This window comes from Rhincodon typus, chromosome 19 (assembly GCF_021869965.1).
Source record: "Rhincodon typus isolate 14 chromosome 19, sRhiTyp1.1, whole genome shotgun sequence".
In the NCBI taxonomy this organism is placed as follows: Eukaryota; Metazoa; Chordata; class Chondrichthyes; order Orectolobiformes; family Rhincodontidae; genus Rhincodon; species Rhincodon typus.
The window spans coordinates 7,520,639-7,545,837 of record NC_063350.1 but is presented as its reverse complement, the minus strand read 5'-3'; the positions used below and the strand labels follow the sequence as shown (position 1 = coordinate 7,545,837).

General features: G+C 42.7%; 1 protein-coding gene across 1 annotated transcript in view; it reads right to left on the bottom strand.

The window, feature by feature from the left end:
• Positions 1-5,920: 5,920 nt before the first annotated feature.
• The window catches only part of LOC109919517 (potassium voltage-gated channel subfamily S member 2-like), a 30,871-nt gene continuing 11,592 nt past the window's right edge, over positions 5,921-25,199 (bottom strand). The window contains exons 2-4 of the mRNA XM_048608405.1: positions 18,521-19,505; positions 12,040-12,497; positions 5,921-6,099 (exon numbers count right to left, since the gene is read on the bottom strand). Coding sequence (XP_048464362.1) covers positions 6,042-6,099; positions 12,040-12,497; positions 18,521-19,486 — 1,482 coding nt within the window. The 5' untranslated portion in view covers positions 19,487-19,505 and the 3' untranslated portion in view covers positions 5,921-6,041. The remainder of the gene's footprint in view (positions 6,100-12,039; positions 12,498-18,520; positions 19,506-25,199) is intronic.

The window sequence follows — 25,199 nt, the reverse complement described above, 5'->3', positions numbered from 1 at the left end:
TAGTTAAGTTTAAAAGACTAGTCTTAGACCCACGCTGCTGTCCCTCAAACTGAATGAGATATTCAAATATCAGAAATGAGTATATATTACCATTTCTTGGGATTCTGATATCCTTGAAGACTGGTTGCAGAAAGTTAGCATGCAGGTACATCGAGCAATTGGGAAAGTAAATATGATGTTATTGATAGTGTCACAATTACATAGGGGTTTGGTCTAATCATACCTTGAATACTGTGTAAAGGTTTGGTCTCCATATTTAAGGAAGGATATATTTAATTGCCTAAGAGATTTCACTAAATTGATTTCTGGAATGAGAGAGCTGTCCCACAAGGTAAGATTGAAGAGAATCTGCCCATGAGCTCTGAAGAAGAATGAGGAATGATCTCATTAAAATGCCATAGAGTCATAGAGGCCTACTGCACCAAAAAAGGCCCGTTGGCCCAGCGAGTCTGTGCCGATCAAACATAAGCACCCAACTATTCTAATCTCATTTTCCAGTACTTGGCTCATAGCCTTGTATTCCTTGGCACCTCAAGGGCACACCTAAACATTTATTAAATGCTATGACAGCTTCTGCCTCTACCATCCTTACAGGCAGGGAGTTCCAGATACACACCAACCTTTGGGTGAAAAAGATTTTCCTCTTCAGTCTCAATTCATTTTGTTACTGCACACATCCAGGTACAGGCAAACAAGTTTTAGCTCATATCCAGTGAAAGGCAGCCCTTCTTCATCCAATTAGATCACGTTCCTTCGTACTTTTTCTGGGAAAGTATTGAATCAAGAGACTATTGAGGAAAAAAAACACAAAAGAAAGAACTTGCATTTAAGTGGCACATTTCATGGCATCAAGGATGTTCCAAAAGTGCACCACAGCCTATTAAACATTTCTGAAGTGGAGGAAATGCAACAGAGGATTTGTGTGCAGCAAGCTCCCATAAAAACCAATATCCTGCCAAAAGGGTTTGTTGGTTGAGGGATGAATATCAGCCAAACGAACTTAAGATAGTAGATGCTGTTTACCTTGGTTAAAAAGCCTAGACCTAGAGAGTTTAGTCTCAGGATCTGGTGTTAACCACTTTGGATTGAAAGTGGTTCTGATTCTTTGGAATTCTCTTCCTCAGGCAATGGGAACTGTTGAGTAAATTCAAGACTGGGATTGGTAGTTTTTGGACACTGAAGGAAATGAGGGACGTGGTGGGAGAGTGGAGTTGGTGTGAAAAAGTGTCAGCCATGATCTCATTAAGTGGCAGAACATCAAACGGCTGATTCCAGGCCTTATTTCTTCAAGCAAGATCAACACTGTTTTAGTTAAAAGCTCTGATTTTTTTTTTCTAACCAAGAAGGTCATATTCAGAATAAGCGAGAAATTTATTCTTTTCATTTATCGCCATGTAGTGTCAGCTGTGGCTCAGATGGTAATACTCTTACTCCTGAGACAGAAGTTTAGAGCTTCAAGTCTCAATGTACCGACTTGAATGTTTCCAAATTGTCAAACTGGATTAAGAGCAAGTTATCAACCTTGGCTTAGTAACTGCTGAGTCAAAAGGTTATGGGTTCAATCAATACTCCAGGGACTATGAGAGCAATATCCAGGCTGTAGTCACAGTGTGGTGCTGAGGAAATGAAATGGTCTGATAGTGTATAAAGTAGGGAAAAAAGGAACTTTTAAGCTCCAAAGACGTTCTAGAAGCCTATACACCTCTACCCTTTCCCCCTATCCCAGAATAACATACTGGGCAATCTGAGGAGGGGGCACCAGACCCAAAACGCTAAATCTGTTTTTTTTTTCACAGATGCTGTCAGACCTGCTGAGCTTTCCCAACAACTTTGTTTTTGTACCTGACACACATCGAGTCGTTAAACTTGGATGTACTAACCTTAAAAAGGTTTGTGAGTAGTCACAGGTTTCCATTTGTGGGGAATTCTGTTTTTAAGACATGCACTTGTCAAAAATATTAGAAGCCTGAATTGTAAAATGCCTGGATGTAAAGAAATGTTAATAAATAGTTGCATTTATCTAGCACTTTTAATGTAGCACATCAGCCTCAGTTTTGATGGGAGCATAAAACAAACAAAATTTTGATCCCATATGCCACAGAAAGAGGTATTAGAAGGAGCTTGCTTAATGATGTTCTGATCAGACCTGACAATCTGCCATAGATGCAGTGAAAGTTTATTTTCTACAGGATATTTATACCTAATGAAGCAATAGCTATGTTAGCTCCTGTAACATAAGAACTAGCTGTGAAGTGATAAAAAAATAAACTTGCCAGGGTCCCACACAGTCATTAGAAAGAGAGATGATTGGTGCTGGTTTGCCTGAGGATCAGCATTGCCACAGGTGAGGGGTGACGTTGAGAAGGTGTAACCTTTAACGTAATCACAGCCAGTGTGGAATTGAGTCCATGCTGTTAGCATCAATCTGCATTGCAACCCAGCCATCTCAGCTAGCCAACACCCTCTGTTGGTGTTCACCCTTTCCCCTCAGCTGGAACATGGTCTCCTTTAGGTTAATCCACAACCAGTTGTCTCTCTCTAATGAGAAAAAGCAGCCCCCTGACCCCAGTAAAATAGTACTGAAGGATTCAAAAGATATTTATTCCAGTTTCTGTTATCAACGTACATTACAATCCCAGGCTGTGCTTGATTATAAAGTGTAACATGCTTGCTTCAGCATGTTATTCTACAATTGGCTCTGGTAAGATGGAGACTGAGACCTTGATACTATCAGGACCCACACATATGGTGATGATATCATAAGCATGTCTCTTAAAGGTGTATGATATACATAACACAATAAATAATGTCGCTTTTAAGTACAAAGAAGGAAGAAGAAAGAACAAAGAACAATACAGCATAGGAACAGGCCCTTCAGCTCCTCCAAACCTGTGCTGACACATTTAGCCCTTCCATACTAAAACTGTCTTCACTTACAGAACTCGTATCCCTCTATCCCCTTCCTATTCATGTATTCATCCAGGTGCGTCTTTAATACTGCTATTGTGTCTGCTTCCACCACCTTCCTCTGGCAGTGCATTCCAGGCACTCGCCACCCTTTGTGTGAAAAACCTGCCTCGCACATCTCTTTTAAATATCTCCCACCACATACCTTGAACCTGTGTCCCCTAGTAATTGACCCCTCCGCCCTGGGAAAAAAGTCTCATACTTTCCACTCTATCCATGCCATTCACAATCTTATAAATTTCTATCAGGTCACCCCTCAACCTCCTGTGTTTCAGTGAAAACAAGCCCAATCTATCCAAAACAAAAGCAGAAATTGCTGGAAAATCTCAGTAGGTCTGTAGCAAAGTTAATGTTTTGGGTCCAGTGACTCTGCCTCAGTCTACCCAACCTTTCTTCATAACTAAAATCCCCCATACCAGGCAACTTCCTGGTAAACCTTTTCTGTACCCTCTCCAAAACGTCCACATCCACATAAAGTAGTGCTTTGAAGGAGGAAAGAGAAGCAGAGAGATTTAGACAGTGATTTCAAGAGATTACAATCCCTGCAGCTGAAGGCACCGACTGTGGAATGATTAAAAATCAGGATTGAGCTGGAGGCCAGAATAAGATGAACGCACAGGTTTCATAAGTTTAGTAGCGACAGATGAAGTTATAGAGATAGGGAAGGGGTGAGGCCATGGAGGGACTTGAATGCAAGGGGGAGAATTTCAAAATCAAGGTGTTGTCGGACAAGGATCCAGTGTAGGTCAGTGAGCAGAGGGTTGGAACTTTGTGTGAATCGCGATATATGCAACATTCCCTCTAAACTGCGGAGTTGCATGGCGATGCAGCTATTCAGGTTCTAGGCATGCTGACACATCTACTTCTGCTTCGAAAGCATCTGCTGCAAATGGAGCTTGGAAGTCTGCAGAGCGGAAAAGGATAATCGGAGGAAATATTAAATACAGGCAGCAGAGCTTTGGAAGAGCTTGTGTTTACAGAAAGGGGATGACAGGAGGTCACTGCGTGATAAGGAACACAGGAGAAGTGATTACCATTTCCTTAAAAATCTGAATCACCATTACATGAAACATAAATTTAACCCACCTAACAAGATTTCATTAAAAAAAATAACTGCAGATGCTGGAAATCAGAAACAAAAACAGAACTTGCTGGAGAAACTCAGCAGGTTTGGCAGTACCTGTAGAGAGAAAGCAGAGTTAATGTTTCAGGTCCAGTGACCTTTATTGGATCTGAAATGTTAACTCTGCTTTCTCTCCACCAATGTTGCCAGAGCCTCTGCGTTTTCCCAACAATTTCTGTTTTTGTATCAAAATTTCATGTTCATTTTTCATCTTAATGAAAGAATTCAAATAATTCAGTGGCTGGAATCTTTTGTGAATAGGATTTAAAAAAAAAAATACTCTCTCAGAATAAATTGTATCAAGACCAAGGGATCCAGTCTTCACTCATAGAGCAACATGAAATTCAATTACCATTAGACCATAGAAATAGGAGCGAAGGTAGGCCATTCAGCCCATCGAGTCTCCCTGCCATTCAATGAGATCACAGCTGATCTGATAACCCTCAACTCCACTTTCCTGCCTTTTTCACATGACTCTTTAATCCCTTACAGATTAAAGATTTCAATCTTGAATATTCTTAATGACCCAACCTTGTCAGCCCTATGGTAAAGAATACCACAAATTCACTATGCTCTGACAGAAGAAATTCCTCTTCATCTCTATCTTAAATGTGTGAAACTCCATGTGGTGTTTACTCAGTGTCCATATGCCACATGTGATTCTGGGTGGCTTTTATTAGTGGGTCCTGCTTTGTAAGGCACTGCATCCGAACCTAGTTCAGTACTCACTCAAATCTGGAAATAAGTGCCAAATATCATGTCTAGTTTCAGCTGCCCTGATTTTGGGAATGTGGTTTGGGAAAGTTTGCTGAAATGGGACCCGGCAAGAGAGGCACCCGTTATTGAGAAGGCAATGAGGGAAAATAAGTCACTTTCTTTACATTAGGGCAGAAGAGATTGCAGATGACTAAGTCTTAATAGCAGTTGAGTTCAAAGAAGAGTCATACTGAACTCGAAACATTAACCCTGTCTTTCTCTCCACAGATGCTATCAGACCTGCAGGGTTTCTCTCGCCTTCTCTGTGTTTGTTTCAGATTTCCAGCATCTGTTGTATTTTGCCTTTATTACAGCAGCTGTTGGAGATTGTGCATCTGCTGAGGCTGTAAGAGCTGGTCAGAGGCTTGGAGTTTTGCAGTGAGAAACTCACCTCTTGGTTCCACACATCTGTCCACCATCTACAAGTGCAAATCAGGAGAGTGATGGAAAAATCTCACTTACCAGATGACTGCAGTTCCAACAACATCAGGGCGTTGGCCTATCCAACAACACCAACAGCTCAAAAAAATATCACAGTCTGAAGTGATGCCCACCCTGCTGGAATAGCTTATGGACATCCCATTACTCTGGCCTTGACACTTTGTTCTTCCAATGAAATATTTGAGTGCATTTTTGTTCAGTGACAGAAACCAATAAATCCAGATATAGTACTGATAGTATTCTTTATTGGATATAATACTGATATACAATCCTGCATAGCATGCATAGATAATTTAAAATGCATGTAAATTCACTTGCAAGTATTAGGGTGATTTTATTCTGAATATTATTATTTATTCCGAATATTCATGTATTCCTACGGTGTTCCAATCAAGAAGGAAACTACTAAATGCCTATGAATGATATTCCCAGCGTATCTGTGAGTTGCATTAGCCTCACATTTTTTAACATTTTTGGTTTGTTCTTCACAGCTTAATTTATTTCAACAGCTTTTGCCTTTAATTCAATCTTTAATTAATCTGAACACTTCCAACCCTTGGGAAGGTTTGATCACTCTCCTGCTTTCATCTGCTGTTTCTCAAGGGTCAGGGACCATACCACTGAGGTCGCTCTCCTGTTCAGAAGGTCCCATGAGTGAACACTTGCTGTCTCAAAGTTCATCACCAGTTTCTAGAGATGGGCAATAAATACTGGCCTCGCCAGCAACGCACAAATCCCACAGGAAGCAAACTTGTCATTTTGAACCTGATTTCCTTGACCCCTGTCCCTTGTTCATCTTCATCAGATGAGAGCTGATAAAAGAAAAGGGATTTATGCTATAGTTGTATAAAGCTCTGGTTAGATCTGTCTCAATTAATGTGAGCAGGCTAGAAACTGCATCTCTGGAAAGAAATATTGGCTTAAGGGGGTGTACAGCACAGATACATTAGAGTGACACCAGTGTTAAATTCTGAGGTTGCATAGACGAGGCTTGTATTCCCTTGAGTTTGAAAGATTAGGGCAGATCTGAGTGAGATATTTAAGATGATTAAAGGATTTGACAAGGTGGATAGAGAGAAACTATTTCCTATGTTTCATACTGCAGAACACAGAGCTCAAACTGTGAAATTAGAGCCAGGCCATTCAATGTTGATATCAGCAAGCATTTCTTCACACAGTGGAAGCCAATTGAAATTTCAAAACTGACATTGACAGATTTCAGGCAAGAGGGTGAACGGATGTGAAAGCGACACAAGTGTATAGAATGAACGTGCAGATCAGCTATGATCTAAGACAATGGTGGAACATCTCAAAGGGTTCCCGTGTGACTCACCAAATAATGTGTTAAGGGGAAAGCTCCATAGACTGCGAGGACAAAGGGTAAGAATCATGAAGATCCAACTGTGTCCTGTATAACACTGTCTCCCTTCAGGTCAGCAGCATAACACAAGCCATACTGTTCCACAAAGAGTACTTGATGTTTGAAGTTTAATTGCTTGATATCAGGTGTGGCTCTGTTGTTTTATGTACCTGTTCCTGAAGGCTGTTTGTTTAGTTCTGCTCCACCAACACTGAATGTAACAAATGTATCCTGATATTTCAGTGCATTGCTGAGAGAGGTCTACACTGTCAGAGGGGCTGCCTTTTGCGTGGGACTTCAAACTATGGCCATGTCTGGCCTCCCGTAGCGCTACTCAAACAAGTGCAGGTGAGATCTGCTTGGTGCCTGGGCTAATGGAGAGGTGATGGCTTAGTGGTATTAATGTTGGACTGTTAATCCAGAGACCCAGGTAACGATCTGAGGGCCTGTGTCCAGATCCTGCCATGGCCAAATTCAATTATTAAAACTGAATTCAATAAAAATCTGGAATTAAGAGTCTAATGATGACCATGAGTCCATTGTCAATTGTCAATAAAAATAACAATCTGGTTCACTAATGTCCTTTAGGGAAGGAAACTGCCATCCTTATCTGGTCTGGCCTACATGTGACTCCAGACCCACAGCCAAAGTGGTTGACTCTTAACTGCCTTCTGAGCAATCAGGGTTACACAATAAATGCTGACCTTGCCAGTGACACCCTCATCCCATGAATAAATAAAAAAAAATCCTTGAAGCAACATCACTGAGAGTGATGATCTACAATCATTCTCCCGTTGCTGTCTGTGGGAGTTGCTGTGAGCAAATTGATTGCCACTTATCCTGTATTACGACAGTGACTACATGTCAAAAAGTGGTAGCTTGAGGTTACAAAAAGGTGCTGAATAAATCCAAATCTTTACCGTATTCTTGAAAACGTTTTGGGTTTTTTTTCAATATGGTGTAAACTGATAACGTAGGCAACAAATGTTGGCCTTGCCAGCAACTCTCACTTCCCCATGAAAGAATAAGGAAAAGTGACACATTCCCAAAGCATTGGGTGGAAAATCCCTGCCCTGACCAGTGTTACCAACAAGGGCTCTGGGGTCAGGCATGGTACAGTTATATCCTCAGGTGTTCCCTTATTGTCAACCACAACAGTAGGAGTTGGATTTCTCCAATCGCTAGGTGAGGTTTAATAGCTCTTTCATCAGAAAACTTTCTGGGTTTCTTTCTATATCCAGGACTAAAAGGAAATCTTCATCTCAGCCCCAACCTCACCAGAACGTTTAGAGGCACATCCTAAGTGACATTTACTAATTGGAGTCACACAGAGACAGTTTTGTTCTGTTTGTCCAGGCACCAACAGAGCCCAATGGAGAATGCCCTCAGACTCATTTCCCTAAACTAACAGCTATCAATAATCTGATGAAGACACAATTGTTCCCTGTAGCATTGTCCTTATTGGCTCCATTTCCAACATCTATGTGTGTATGTGTTTCTGTGCTTGTGTATGGGGTGGTCAGGATTGGGGAGGGATCTCTCCAGTGAGGCAAGACAGTTGAAAGGAGATTTGATAGAAGCATTCAAAATCATGAGGAGTCCAGACTGAGTAGGCAGGGAGAAACTGTTCCCACTGATGGAAGGATCAAGAAGCAGAGGACACCAACTGAAGTTGATGGACAAAATAAATGATAGGGACACAAAGAAGCTTTTATATGCCAACAGAACCTACAATCTAGAATGGGCAGCCTAAGAGGGCATTAGAGGCAAATTCAATTGCGATTTCAAAAGAAATTGGACAAACACCTGAAGAGGAAAACAAATATTGCCAGGAAAACGTTAAGGGAATGGGACCAGTTAAATGCTCTTGCAGAGAACTAGCATAGACTCAAAGGGCAGAATGGCTTCCTTCTGCGCTGTAATCATTCTATGATGCTATCCTCTATACATATAAATATGCGTATTGGTATATTGGAGGAATTAAATAGCGAGTAACTTGGATTACATTCACATATATTAATGGCTAAATATAATAACATTGTTATATTGTAGTATATTGTTTTCAAGAAGGGAGTAGATATGGTTCTTTTGGCTAAAGAGGTCATGGGATATGGGGGGAGGGTAGGATTAGGGCGTTGAACTCCATGATCAGCCATGATCATATTGAATGGCCAAACAGACTTGAAAGGTCGAATTCTATCTTTTATGTTATTTAATTTTGGAATGCCACAATCCAAAGGGAGGTCATGAGCACAGTGTGTTGGTGATCCTGTCTTTAAATCAGAGACTCCAGGACGCGATGGTCACAGAAGGTGTTGACAATAAGCTAATTGTCATCCTAGAAATCCATCCAACACACACCAAAGACAGGGAGTAAGACCAGTAAAGCCGTGTCATGGAGAGAAAATTGGTGACTCTACCATCACTGTCCATGTGAAAATGTACATTCTTCAGGAACTCAGCTTAACATAAGAGATAGGGCGGGTCTGTTGGCTGGGAGGTTGCCAAGAGTATGGGGTGCAATGCCGATTCCAGCTGGGGTGGATTCAGGATCAGCCTCCTTGTCTCCAGGGTGGAGATCGTGATGGTTTGGATAAGGCTTTCATTCAGGCAGAGAACAGGAGAGGATGACAGACCAATAATTTTTGATGCACTCAGTCAGGTCAGTAATGATTTACTGATGTACATTCTCTGACAAGAATAATATGGATATCAGGGAGGGATAGAATCAACTGTGTTATATCAATAGCCATCAGCAACTTTAAACTCATTATTATTTCAAGACTTACAGCTATTCTACTCACGATGGTTTTAAATCATTTCCATTGATCTGATAGTTTGCAATAACTTTTGCAAAGGAAAGAGAAACAGCAAAGGTCATTGTGGTAATTGGATGATTTTATATCTTATGACACTAAAAGCTGGCTACTTGCAAGCTTGGCATCCAATCAGAAAATTGGATTTTTCTCTGGTATTGATAACTTGATGGAACGGTTTAATTTTTCACACCAGCTGGGTAAGTGTGTCTTGCTGAGAGAGAAGGTTTCGCATATGCATATCGCATTCATGTACTGGCTGCCAAAATATGAATCAGAACGATACAGAACAGAACAGAGCCATTTGGCCCATCGAGTCTGTGACAACACGTTGAAAGAGCTAACCGATTAGCCTTTATTGAAAATATGTCACCATTCCTTCGATGTTACTAGGTCAAAATCCTGGAACTCCCACCCTGACATCATTGTGGTTATCCCTTCAATCAAGTCAGCAATGGTTCAAGAAAGCAGCTCACTATCGCCCTCCCCAGGGCAACTCAGGATGGGGACAATATTAGCCAGCAATGTTGATGTCTGATGAATAAATTTTAAAAATTCCTGATCTTTCTGTTCAAACTTTGTCCTTCTCCCAGATCCTCAAGCTTCTGAGATCGCTGAGCTGCGATGTGATTAGGATTAGGGTTCTCCAATCCTGGCTTTTAATACATCTTTCTGCCATTGGCTGCCAGTCATGGAGCTGCCAACATCCACAAGCATCCGCTCCTTCCACCACTGACGCTCAGTAGCAGCAGTGGGTACCATCCACAAAAGGCACTGTAGAAATTCACCAAAGATCCTCAGACCTCTCAAACCCATAAACACATCCGTCTAGAAGGACAAGGGCAGCAGAACTGAAGACAGGTAAAATTAGTAGCTGAAAATTATCTGCGATCTGACTAACAGTCTGGATGGTGTGATGGTAATGTGTTACACTTCACTCAGCGAATCCAAGTGGATGTGACAACATGCAATTGTGTGTTCTATTCTGGAGCTACAGGTAACAGCTCAGTCTTCTTAGACAGTACCTTCCAAACCCACGACCACTTCCATCTAGAAGGATAAGGGTAGAACACACCTGGGAACTCCACCATCTGCAAGCTCCCCTCCAAGTTACTCACCATCCTGACTTGGGAATATATCACCATTCTTTCAGTGTCGCTGGGTCAAAATCCTGGAATTCCCTCCCTAATGGCATTATGGGTCAACCCACAGTGCATGAACTGTAGATGTTCAAGAAGGCAGCTCACCACCACCTTCTCAAGGGCAACTAGGGACAGGCAATAAATGCTGGCCCAGCCAGTGACTCCCATATCCCACGAATGAATAAAGAAAAATCCCAAGTTCTGAAATTTCCTCCCTTGATCACTCCATCGCTCCACCCTGCTCCTCATTTAAGATCCTCCTTAAAATGTAGCCTCACGAGAAAACAATGTCCTCATCTCTCAGTTTATGTGGCTCAGTGTAAATTCACAGAACCACAGAAGTATTCAGGGCAGAATGAGGCCACTTGGCCCATCCTGCCTGTACTGGCCTCATTAAAAACAAACTGAAGTGCCCTACATAGTTTAACTAGGTTAAAAGCACCATTTAAAGACAAATTTCTGTTGCTATTATTGGGGGGGCATTTAGATTTTAGACTGTAAGGGATAATCAATGCCTTCAAACTAACTGCAACCTGGGAGCTATTGTCAGCAGGACTTCTGTAACCTTCTGTATAAACAGAAGTCAATGTTAATGAAAATATTCCAGGAAGATATTGAGGAGGAGATAGTGTAAGACAGACACTGGTTAAGAAGGAGGCAGCAACAATGAGGGTGAGATTGATTAATCACACTTTGACTGGGTAAAGCACATGTTAACCTGTAACACCGAAAGGGCATTTGTTTTATTTGTTGTGTCTGAAAGAAGATTGGCATGCGGATAATGAGATGCTAACTTTATAAAGACAATCAATTTTTATGAATGCTCCAGAGCATTGCTTCTGTCGAGTAACCCAGGCAGCTCTCTCCTTGTGTCACTCGAAACAAACGACCATAGGCTCAGTCCCCAGCAGTTAATCACTGAAGATTCAAGATGACACAAATTGTGTAGGATCAGTCAGCTCCAAATCCAAGTAATTGAAATGAGGATTTCCACATAACCTCGTGACCACTCACTCAGACCTCCCTGTTGAAAACTATTGTGGAGGGTCTGCAGTTTAGTTATTGCAATGTGCAGTTGGTAATGGACAATAAATATCTCACCGCTACATTTGATATTGTGAAGGAAAGACTGTGTTCAGGGTAGGAGTTTAGCATCTTGGCATAGGGTTGACCCAAGCTAGTGCCGAACAGCAAGAATCAGATGGTTGTATCATTTATTGCACTAGGCCCTCTAGAGTGTGGCTGACTTGGTGTCACATTTACAGCTTCCTCTGAATAGTTTGAGGGCTGTGGTTGAGGCAAGCGTGTATATAATAGTTATATGAATTTCTTTTTTGACGACAGTCCTTATTCATTCAGAATCCTCCTTAGTAAAGCCCTGCAATCTAATATAGATTCTATAAAACTTTTACCCTGTCCTTTGGACAGTCTTACTTTGTAGTTGGTGCTTCATTCTCCAGTCTGTCGGAATCTCGTGATCCCTGCTCGTGTGCCCGACCGTGATCCTCCTCCACCTCCGACAGTTTCCCCTCTCCCCCTCCATCGTCCTCCGACTCATTTCCCTTCAGGCGGCTGCTCCTCACTGCCTCCTCCAGCGCCTTCTGCTGTCGGTAGAAGTGGGAGAACTTGTTGAAGATGATGGTGATGGGCAGTGCCACCACTAAGATGCCCCCAAGGATACAGCCTGAGGCGGCCAGCTTGCCCGCCACGGTGATGGGCACCACATCCCCATAGCCCACCGTAGTCATGCTTACTGTACCCCACCACCAGCAGGCTGGAATAGTGTCCAGTCCGACATCTTCATCCTTTTCAGCTGTATACGCCATCCCAGAGAAGACACAGACTCCTACGCCCAAGTACAGCAGGAGGATCCCTACCTCTCGGTAGCTGTGCTTTAAAGGAGAAACAATGAACAATCAGTACCATAGAATCATCATAACAAGCTAGAAATCCTGCCGTTGGATGTGGGCTTGGGGTAAGGTGGTATGGAGGATGTTAACTACAAGGTGCCTCAATCTTTAAATTCTCATCTTTGTGTTCAAATGCCTCCAACAACTCTTCTACCCCTACCTTCAAGATCTTATAGAACTCTTCAAGATCTCTCTGTTCCTCTACTTCTGGTAATCCCTGAGTTCAATTGCTCCATGCAGCCATGCCTTCAGTACCAAGCCTCCTTAGTATCTGGAAGTGCCCCCCCTAAAATTTCTGGATATTCGCTTCTCTCTCCTCCTTTAGAACTTGCATCTTTGGCCAGCCCTTCTCAGTGCCTCCTGGTGTGGATTTGTGTCATACTTTGATAACACTCCTGTGAAGGACCTTGAAATGATTTACTATCTTGAAGGTGTTACATGAATGCAAGTGGTTGTTGATGTTTTTATATAAGTTCTGACTTGCAAAGAGGGGTGCGTGGGGCAAAGTTCATCACCAGACCAGTCATAAATCCAGGCTGATAATCCAGTATGGGATTTGGAAGCGATTGCAATCTGAATGATGTGGTATACTGTACGTGGCTACTTGGCGATATGCCCTCTACAAACGACAGTACATGATGTTACTTGCATCAGCAGATTGTCCTGTGTGACTGTACAAGTCCAGTGGTGCCTCATTGTGTAATGATATACACCAAGTGATACATAATGTATTGTTGCACTCCTGAGGGGAAGAGCAGTAGGCCATTCGGCCCCTCAGCTTTACTCCACCATTTTGTAAGATTATGGCTAATCTTATTGTAGTCTTAACAGTACTTTCCTGACTGCTACCTATAAGTTTTGACACCCTTGTTAGTCAAGAATCTATCAACTTCTGCCATAACAATGATGGTGCCTCCACCACATTCCAATGAAGCAAGTCCACAGACTAATGGTAGAGTCATAGAGCATGGAAACAGACCCTTCGGCCCAACTCATCGACACCGACCATGTTCCCAAACTAAACTAGTCCCACCTGCCTGCATATGGTCTATATCCCTCCAAACCTTTTCTATTCATGTACTTACCCAACTGTCTTTTAAACATTGTTACTGTACCTGCATCCACCACTTTCTCTGGAAGTTCATTCCACACATGAACCACTCTCTGTGTAAAAACATTGCCCCTCAAGTCTTTTTTGAATCTTTCTCCAATCATCTTGAAAATATTCCCCCCTAGTCCTGAAATCCCCCACCCTAGGGAAAAGACACCTGCCATTCACCTCGTCTATACTCTTCATGATTTTATGAACCTCTATAAGGTCACCCCTCAACCTCCTTCTGCTCCAATGAAAAAAGTCCCAGCCTATCCAGCCTCTCCTTATAACTCAGACCCTCCATTCCCGGCAACATCCTGGTAAATCTCTTCTGAACCCTCTCCAGCTTAATAATATCCTTCCCATAACAGGGTGACCAGAACTGGACACTATATTCCAGAAGAGGCCTCACCAAAGTCCTTACAACCTCACCACTATACTCCTAACTCTTATACTCAAAGGTCTGAGCGATGAAAGCAAGTGTGCTAAATGCCTTTTTCACCGCCCTGTCTGTAGGTGATGCAAACTTCAAAGAATTATGTATTTGAACCCCTAGGTCTTTTTGTTCTACAACACTGCTCAAGGCTCTACTTTTAAACATTTAAGTTCTGCCTTTGTTTGTTTTACCAAAATGCAATACCTCACATTTATTCAAATTAAACTTTGTCTGCCACTCCTCAGCCCATTGATCAAGATTTCTTTGTAATCTTGGATAACCTTCTTCATGTCCACTATACCACAAATTTTGGTATCATCCACAAACTTATTAATCATTCCTCCTATATTTTCATCCAAATTATTTACATAAATAACAAACAAAAGTGGACCCAACACCGAACACTGTGGAACTCCACTGGTCACGGGCCTCCAGTCTGACAAACAACCCTCTACCACCACCCTCTGTCTCCTGCCGTTAAACCAATTTTGTATTTTTTTAGTGAATGCAAAACATTTCTCCTTATCTCCATCTGAAACGTGAAATCTCTTGATTTTAAACTGTGCCCCACAGTTCTGGTCTCTCCCACAAGAGGAATGTCCTCTCAGCATTCATCCTGTTAAGTCCCCCTCAATGTTTTATATGTTTAAATAAAACTCCAGCAGATAAAGGACTAGCTTGTCCAACCATTCGTCATAAGATAACCCCTTCATTCCAGGAATCAGTTGATGCATCTTCTCTGAACTGCTTCTAATGTAATTATGTCCTTAGTTAAGTATAGTGACTAAAATTATACAGAATGCTCCAGATGTGGTTTCACTAAAGCCCTGTACAACTGTAATTCCCTACAATTGTCTTCTTTTCTCCTTGTAATGAATGCCAACATTCAGTTTGCCTTCCTAGTCACTAGCTGGACCTACATGCTAGCCTTTTGTAATTCACACAGCAGGAATCTCAAATCCCGCTGCTTTCAGAATTCTGCAATATCTTTTGGTTTAAGTAATATACTGCTTTTCCATTCTTCTTGCCAAAGGTTAGCATTTTTCTACATGGTACTCCAGCCACCATTTTATTTTCCCATTCACTTAAACTCACAATGTCTCTTTGTAGCCTCCTTATAACCTCTTCACAATTTGCTTTCCTAACTATCTTTGTGTCATCAGCAAATTTAGAACCACAGATGTGGTCCCATCATCCAAGTCATTGTTATAAATTGTAAATGGTTGATGTCCCAGCTTTGATCCCTATGGCTCCCTACTCGTCACACCTTGCCAACCCAAAAATGACCTGCTTTTGCCTACTTTAAGTTATTAGCTAACTAATATGGGGTATGAGATAGGCCACATAGGACTGAGCTGAGGAGAAATGTTTTCACCTTGAGAGTGATGAGCCTGTGCAATTCGCTAACACAGAAAGCAGTTGATGCCAAAACATTGAATGTTTTCAAGAAGGAGTTATTTATAATACTGAGGGCTAAAGGGATCAAAGAATATGAGGAGAAAGTGGGAACAGAGTACTAAGTTGGAAGGATATTATTAAGCTGGAGAGGTTCAGAAGAGATTTACCAGGATGTTGCCAGGAATGGAGATTTTAAGTTATACGGACAGATTGGATAGGGCTGGGAATTTTTTTCACTGGAGTGTAAGAGGTTGAGAGGTGCCCTAATAGAGGTTTATAAAATAATGAAGGGTATAGATGAGGTGAATGGCAGGTGTCTTTTTCCCTAGGGTGGGGGATTTCAAGACTAGGGGAAATATTTTCAAGGTGAGAGGAGAAAGATTTAAAAAAAAGATATGAGGGGCAATTGTTTTACACAGGGAGCGGTTCTTGTCTGGAATGAGTTTCCAGAGGAAGTGGTGGATGCAGGTACAGTTACAAGGTTTAAAAGACATTTGGGTAAGTACATGAATAAGAAGGGTTTGGATGGATATGGGCCAAGTGCAGGCGGGTGGGACTAGTTTAGTTTGGGATTATGGTCGGCATGGACTAGTTGGACTGAAGGGTCTATTTCCATGCTGTATGACTTTATGACTGTATCAGCTATGATCATATTGAATGGCCTACCCTTGCTCCCATCTTATATGTTTCAATGACAGGAGGAGGACAAGTTTACCTTTGTTACAGTCATCAGTGACTTTGATAAAAGCTGTTGTGTTACAGTGAGTAGGGCAGAAATCTGATTGGAGACATTTAAGCATGGAGTTTCAGAAAAGATGGAGTTGCATTTAAAATGTAAAACTTTAATATTATCTATAATGACTGTTGTCCAGCATTTTCTCTCCAAAAAATTTTATCTGTTTGGTTAGATTCCAGCAAGTAATGGACTCCTGAGTATATTAATCAGGATCGCATGCATCAACTCCTCAATTAAATTTCTGAAATTCATTCTCATTATCCTGCAGTGAGGAGTCTTATAAGCTCAATGTAATTGGTGCCAATTTGCTAGAATACCTTTAGCCACGGTAACAATGTTAAATTGGATTGATGATACTAATGCAAATATCTTCAAATGGAAAATACACAAATTAATAACTTTGTGATTTCTGATGTGATGTCTCTATCCTGCAGTGTATCCATGTTTACATCAGGGCTTTGCAAAGAGCGGTTGAAAGCTGATATTTCGCTGTTGCGAGTTCTGAGGCAGCAATGGACTTCATGGAGATCTGACTGAGCTCTGATAGCTCAGCTCTGACTCTAACTACTCCCATTCTCTCACAGATTACCCCCTCCTCTACAGCCCCCTATTCTCACTCAGGGGTTGCAACAATTTTCAATCCTCGAATTGGGATCACTGAAGAAAAGAGTTTAACGAACAGTGGTTTATGTTATTTGGATTCCCATCATTTCTTGATGGTGTTACATGGTTCAATAAAACAGTCTCCATACAAACAAGCAGAGATAATAGAGCAGAAATATAGGGCAGCTGGTGGCTCAGAGGTTAGCACTGCTGCCTCACAGCACCAGGGACCTGGGTTCAATTCCACCCTTGGGCAACTGTCTTTGTGCGGTTTGCACATTCTCCCTGTGTCTGTATAGATCCCCTCCAGGTGCTCTTGTTTCCTCCCACAGTCCAAAGATGTGCAGGCTAGGTGGATTGGCCATGCTAAATTGCCTGTAGTGTTCAGGGATGTGTAGATTAGGTGGGTTCGAGGGGGATGGGTCTAGGTGGGATTCTCTGAGGGTCAGTGTGAACTTGTTGGGCTGAAGGGCCTGTTTCCACACTGTAGGGATTCAATGGGATGGGAAATATATATTTTTTGAATTCATTCTTGGGATGTGTGAATCATTGGCTAAAGCAGCATTTATGGTCCATCCCTAATTGCCTGGAGGCAGTATGTCATGGAAACAAACCCTTCGGTCCAACTTGCCCATGCTAACCAGATATCCTAAATTAATCTAGTCCCATTTTCCGGCATTTGGCCAGTATCCCTCTAAACCCTTCTTATTCATATACCCATCCAGATGCCTTTCCTTATCTGGTACGACCCACATTTGACTCCAGACCCACAGCAATGTGGTTGACTCTTAACTGTCCTCTGGGCAATTAGGGATGGGCAGTAAATGCCTGCCTATGCCACCCCACCCCACCACCTCCACGCATCCCCCCACCCCAGCTCCACCTCTCCCCCACCCCACAATCCTGCATAAGAAGGGAAAAAAAGTTAAGTCAACCACATTGCTGTGGGTCTGGAGTCACATGTAAGGATGACAGATTTCCTTCGCTAAGGTCCAACAGTGAACTAGATGGGTTCTTACAACAATCAATAGCATTTGATTAGCTTTTTATTCCAGACTTTTCTGGAATTCAAATTTCACTATCTGCCACGGTGGGATTCAAATCCAGTCCTCAGGACATTCCCCTGGGATTCGGGATTACTAGTCCAGTAATGTTACCACTACACCGTCATCTGCCCTGAATGTAATTAACCACAGGAGAGAATTCAAAAAGGAAAACCAACTTCATAGTCAGCAGTTAAAATTATTTTAAAATGTCAAACAATTAGGAAACAGAAAAATAAATTGCTGGAGAAACACAGCAGGTCTGGAAGCATCTGTGGAGTGCAAAATAGGGATAGACGGTGGCTCAGTGGTTAGCACTGCTGCCTCACGCATCAGGGACCCAGGTTTGATTCTACACTTGGGTGGCCGTTTGTGTGGAGTTTGCACATTCTCCCTGTGACTGTGGGGGTTTCCTCTGGGTGCTCTGGTTTCCTCCCACAGTCCAAAGATGTGCAGGTTAGGTGGAATGGCCTTGACAAATATAGGGTGGGGGTCTGGGTGGGTTGCTCTTTGGAGGGCTGAATGGCCACTTTCTCTATGAGACAGAGTCCAAGTCTTTGGACTTGAAACGTTAACTCTGCTTCTCCCTCCACAGATGCTGCCAGACCTGTTGAGTTTCTCCAGCTGTTTCTGTTTGAGATTTCCAGCACGTGCAGTGCTTTGTTTTATAAACGACTTGGAGAGTTCCAATCTAACCTTTAAGGTTGCTCCCAATGATCGGAGTCCTGTCGAGTGGCGTGCTAGCTTGAGCACCCTAAAGATCCTCATCAACCTCAGGACTTGGACCACCTTCCCCAGATTTTCCAGATCTGTCGTACGTCTGAGGATCAGGTGAACCAGCAGGGTGAAGTAAAACGGTAAGACGGAAATTATGTCGATAATATTGAGTGGGTGGCAACAAAATTTCTTAATGTTAGGGCTCAGGAGCAGGCGGGAACAGACTTCCATGGTGAACCAGGCAATGCAGAACTGCTCCACAATCTGTAACCTGGGATCATCAATCTCGTTGTTGTTTTGGTCTAGAATCTGATACTCGGGCATGCTGTGAATGCACATGGTGGCAATGGAGCCCAGAACCACACTGATGGAGAGGAAGCTGAAAAGTCTACTTGGGATGGAGTAGCCTGGGTTCTCCAGGGTTAGCCAGAGCTGCTTCCTGCAGTTCCCGTACTTCAAGCCACGGAATAGTAGCAAGTCTCGGTTGAAGTCCAAGATCTCATCTGGAGAGGTCTCGATACTGCTCACATCACTGTCGTCATCCCAGTTTCTGCGCCTGCTCTCGGTTTTACGCTCGTGGTAGCGGTACCTGCAGCAGGAATCGAGGAAGAATTCATTGATGCCCCAGTATTCAATCTCCTGCGAAAAGGAGAAAACGCAAAGATCATCCATCATGTGCAACTTCCCGGTCTGGTAAAAGTTCAACACGTACGGGAAAAGCCCAGGGTGTCTGTCGAAATAGAATTCCTTCTTCGACACATCGTAGTCGTCACATATCCGGAGAATGGACTCTTCTGAGTCACAGGTCAACAGCTGCCCGAGTCTGGTGTTGGGGAATCGGGAAAGGGTGCTGGATCTGAGCTTTCTCTTTAGGCCTCCAACGTTCACATTAATTGCCTGATCCTCAAACTTAGGATCCCAGGAGCAGAATGTCTCATTAACCATGGTAACCACTCGGGCGGATCTGTATTACAATGGGAATGAGGGGATAAAAAGATACTGTGTTATTATAAAACAGTACAGTGGCTTGGAAAGGCCATATAATGGCTCAGAATTAACAGCACAGAATGAGGCCATTTGGCCCTGTGGATTCCTACTGGTATTTAGGCTTTTTGTTTTATTCATTCGTGGGATGTGGGCATATCTGGCTGGGCCAGCTTTTATTGCCTATCCCTGGTTGCCCTTGGGAAGGTGGTGGTGAGCTGCCTTCTTGAACCTCTGTATAATCCTCCTCCCATTCCTTTACATCACACGGCATCAGTATCTATCTGTTGATTCATGATGTACATTGCTATGTAGATTGCTTTTTATATTAAAGCTAGTAATTAAAGTGCTTCAGTCTAGGGACAGGCAATAAATGCTGGCCAGCCAGCGACACCCACTTCCCACAAATGAATAATTAAAAAGTTTAATTGTTCCAAGGAAATACTTCATAGCTGCAGCTGAAGCATGTACTAATAAACAGAACCAGCGGAAGTTGCTGAGGTGTGGATAGTAACCTTTGGGTCATTCGGCCTGAGTTCAAATCCTACTTGCTCTAGACTTGTGTCATAAAACATCTGAATAGATTGGTTATCTTTTTTTAAAGTGTCAAAACCAGGCTGGGGAAATCTGAACAGGGGCTGAGGGTGCTTTTCTTTTCAATTTCTCTACTAATGTTAAACAGCATCTCATTACTTGAGACTTGAATGGTATTCATTCAAACCTAACAGAACATGTATCAATGTACCTCTTCTGTTCTATATTATCTATTGCTTCTTAAACACATGAATGCTATTCATCTGGTCCACTCCCTGTAATTGTGAGTTCCACATTCTCACAACACTCTGAGTAAAGAAGTTCCCTTGAATTCCCTGATAGGTTAATTACTGCCTGTTTTGTATTTATAGCCCCTAGTTGGGTGGTACAGTGGCTCAGTGAGTGGCACTGCTGCCTGATGGTGCCCGGGACCTGGGTTTGATCCCACCCTCAGGCGACTGTCTGTGTGGAGTTTGCACACTCTCCCCATTTCTACGTGGGTTTCCCCCCACAGTCCCAAAGACGTGCAGGTTAGGGTGGATCGGTCGTGCTAAATTGCCCCGTAATGTCCAGGGACTTGCAGGCCAGGTGGGTTAGCCATGGGGAATGCAAGGTGATAGGATAGGGGGTCTGGGTCTGGGTGGGATGTTCTTTGTGGGGGTGGTTGGTGTGGACTTGATGGGCCAAATGACCTGTTTCCACACTGTAGAGATTCTGTGATTCTGGTCTCCCTGCACAATTGAAAGCATCTTACCTGTGTCCACACTAGAGAATAATCTGTGGGGAGGATCTGCAATACCTGAGATTTTAGTGGACAAGTCCTAATAATGCTAACATGCTGAATTGTTGCTAAGATGAAACATTATTGTTTGGTATGCAGTGCAGAAATGATTTACCTCATTTTTGCAACTTCCCAATCAGTGCTCTGCTGGTTGATAGCACCTCGCGAGTTCAAACATTAGAAAACAGAGGGATGAATGAACAAGGGTGTGAATGAGAAATGTGAAGAGATATTTATTTTCAGTCTATCTTTGAGGGGCAGGAGCAAAATCTTTCCTCAAAAGATTTAATAGATGGGGGTGGAGTTAGTTGATAAATCCTTCTTTTGGGCATCGTTAGCTTCGTTGGCTGGATGGCTGGTTTGTGATGTCGAGGGACACCAACAAAGTGGGCCCAATTCCCCTTTTGGCTGAAGTCACCATGAAGGCTCTGCCTTCTCAACTTCACCCTTTGCCTGAGGTGTGGTGGCCCCCAGTTACACTCATTCTAATGAGAGTGCGGCCAGTGGGATTGTTTTTCATTCATGGGGTGTGGGCAGTGCATTCGTTGCCTTACTGAGAAGGTAGTAAGACCATAAGAAATGTGAACAGGAGTAGGCTGTTCAGCTCCTCAAGTATGCTCTGCCAGTCATTAGGACCATGGCTGATCCAACATTCCCATGCTCACTTTCCTGCCCTTTCCCCGTAACGCTTGATTCCTATACTGAACAAGAATCTATCTATCTCAGCCTTAAATATACACAACAGCTCCTACAACTCTCTGTGGCAAGGAGTTCCAAAGACTCACAACCCTCTGAGAGAAGAAATTCCTCCTCATCTCTGTCTTAAATTGGCATCTGTTTAGTCTGAGATGATGCCCTGTGGTTCCAGACTCTCCCATGAGGGTAAATATCCTCGCAGCATTTACCCTGTCAACCCCCTTAAGAATCCTATATGTTTCAATGAGATCACCTCTCATTCTTCTAAACTCCAGTGAGCAGAGTCCAAAACTGTTTAACCTTTGCTCATAAGACAATCCCTCCAAACCAGGGATCATACTAGTGAACCTTCTCTGAACTGCCTCCAACGAAAGATCTTTTCTTAACGTAAGGGAACCAAAACTGCTCACAGTACTGTGGTCTCACTAGCACCTTGTACAGCTCCAGTGAGACTTTCCTCCTCTTATACCCCAAACTCCTTGAAATAAGAGCCAACATTCTATTTGCCTTCCTGATTACCTGCTGCCTGTGTGTGCTGGCTTTCTGTACATGCACAAGTATCTCCAAGTCCCTTTGTGTTGCAGCTTTCTGCAGTTTTCTCCATTTAAATAATATTCTGTTCTTTTGTTCTCCCTTCCAAAATGAACAACTTCACATTTTCTCATCTGAAACTCCATTTGCCAGCATTTTTCCCCACTACTTTATCGATCAATATCTCTCTGTAAACTGTTTGTATCCTTCTCGCAACTTGCCTTTCCACCTATTTTTGTGTTGTCTGCAAATTTGGCTGCAGTGCGTTCGCTTCCTTCCTCCAAGTCATTAATATATGGTGGTGTTCTGCCTTCTTGAACTGCTGCAATGAATTCTGTGTAGGTGGATGCACAGTGCTGTTAGGGATGGAGTTCCAGGTTTTGACCCAGCGACAGCGAAAGAACAGTGATATATTTTAATATTGACTTTCACTTTCTCTTTTGATTAGCAAGGGAGAGTGCAAAGTTATCAGGACCTTGGGGTAGCAGTACAGTAGAGAATGTGGAGTAGTCAGATCACTCATGATCTTACTGCTTGGTGGATAGGTTCGAGGGGCCTAGTAGCCTTCTTCTACACCTAATTTGTGTGTTCATATTAATCAGAGATACCATTAATGCCAATCTTCAGAAACTAAAGGTTTGAGAACCTGAGCGAATTCCTACTGTCTGTTTTCTGACGAATTTTTGATTTTTGTCAGGTGGGGATGAAGGATGGTGGAACAGTTTCTTAGCTGCTGGAAGGGAACAACTGGGAGACCCTTTGAAATCAGATTTCCCTAATATGGTGACCCCTAGCAATAAAAATTAACACAGGGGAGACACAGGCCAGAAGACTGCAGATCAAGGAGAAACCTTTATATGCAATAAAATTGAACTGCATGCTTACTGCTGAGCAAGATTGTGGGTTTTTCGGGGATTAGGGATGTCTTTACGCTCTGAGTCAACAGAAGACTTACACTCTGCACACTTTCTGTAAGTAAAGTAAAGATTTGCATTTACAAAGCACCTTCCATGATCGCAGAGCATTCCAAAACACTTTACAGCCAATTAAAGCATAATGTAAAGCATGGTCCTTATTATAATGTAGGAAACATGGCAGCCATTTTGTGGACAGCAAGGTTCCACTAATAGCAATGTTGTAACAAACAGATAGCCAGTTTCAGTGATGCTAGTTGAGAGATAGACACTAGCTAAGAGAAGTAGGTGGTGGGTATTAATTGTCAGGACTCACACCACACCAGCTTATAGTCCAACAGGTTCATTTGAAATCACACAAGTTTTCAGAGCATTGCTCCTTGGTCAGATGAAGGAGCACTGCTCCAAAAGCTTGTGATTTCACATAAACCTGTTGGACTATGACCTGATGATGTGTGACTCCTGATCTGGTCCACCCCAGTCCAACACCGTTACCTCCACACCATGATGCTAATTGCCTTTGAACATATGCTGTGATGCTGGGTTGGTGAATTGAAAGCTGTGAGACTGAGGAAGTCAATAAACTCTCTCCACACAAAAAGGCTGTCTGTCTTAGCTTCTAACCCACCAGCAACTTTCGATTCTGTTAATGTTTCTAACAGTGCCTCACGCCCTCAGCACTGCTGTTCAGTGAACTAAGCCAGTCTATCACCGTGATGGCCAGTTCATAAGGAAGGTAGAGTACATGTTACCTAGGAGCACAAGGGATGCAGTAGGTTTGAACTGAGCACCAATGTATTGTTTTAATTCAACTATCAATGATCTGGATGAAACAATTATTGCACCAAGTTAACCTGACTCAAAACACTCCTCCTTTTATGCTGAATTATTTACCTTCTGCTCCTTATTTTAAATGCAAACAAAACAAAAACACAATTTAAATATCCTGACATCCCACCATAGTTTTGTGCTGCAGTAGTGTTTTATGAAGGAGTGCAAGGTGTGGAATTCTGGGGAGAGACTCCCGCTCGACCTGCTCCTGACTCAACATTTCCAGAGCCAACATTTTAGCATATTTAAGACAGGCTTCCCCACAGAACCCCACCTACACCAGGGATTTCAATTTAGAAGAAATATGTGTTGCAAGAATGCATAAGGCTTTCTCTTAAAAGAAAATATTACTCACTGACGGCATCGTTGGAAAATGGGATTTATATTTTAGAACCTTCTTCTGGCATGTCATTGCACTGAAGGGCAAAAATCATTGAGCAATAGAGATCTACAACACAGAAAAAGACCCTTTGGCCCATTCGGCCCCTCAAACCTATTCGACCATTTGATAAAATCATAGCTGATCTGCTTTGTTTCAATTACTCTACTCCATCCATTAAAACACAAATCTGGGACCGGATATCTTTTTCAAATACTTACGTGCTGCAGTCAACAGTTTTGGGAAATTGGTCAAGGGGAGAAAATTAAGATTACAAACTGAGCCTCGATGGTCCACATTGTCAGGGGGGAATGTGTCACAGAGAGATGAGTTGGTTCCCACATGAGATTGAACTCAAATTGATGAGACGCAGCCTGAATTTCTCAATCACTTAAACTGTGGCTTGTGGCTTCATTGTTAGCCCTCTTGCTTCTGGGTCAGGGAGGTTATGGATTCAAGTTCCATCCACAGACTTGAGTGTGAAATCAAGGCTGCTCTGCACGGTGGCTCAGTGGTTAGCACTGCTGCCTCACAGCACCAGAGACCTGGGTTTGATTCCAGCCTTTGGCGACTGTCTGTGTGGAATTTGCTTATTTTCTCTGTGTCTGTGTGGGTTTCCTCTGGATGCTCTGGTTTCCTCCCACAGTCCAAAGATGTGCAGGATAAGCAGATTGGCCATGCTAAATTGCCTATAGTGTCTAGGGATGTGTAGGCTAGGTGGATTAGCCATGGGAAATGCAGGGTTACAGGGATAGGGGGTGGTGAAACTGGGTGGGATATTTATTGGAGGTTTGGTATGGACTCGATGGGCCAAATGGCCTGCGTCCACACTGTAGGGATTCTATGATTCACTTACAGAAAATACAATGGGATTGAAAGAGCTGTTGCCTCCTCAATGAAATGTAAAGCTGAGGCTGCATCAGGTAGGTACAAAAGATCCTCCAAGTTTGTAGGAAGGGATGAGGATGTTCCTCTCTGGTGCCTTGGCCAATATTTATCTCTCTGTCA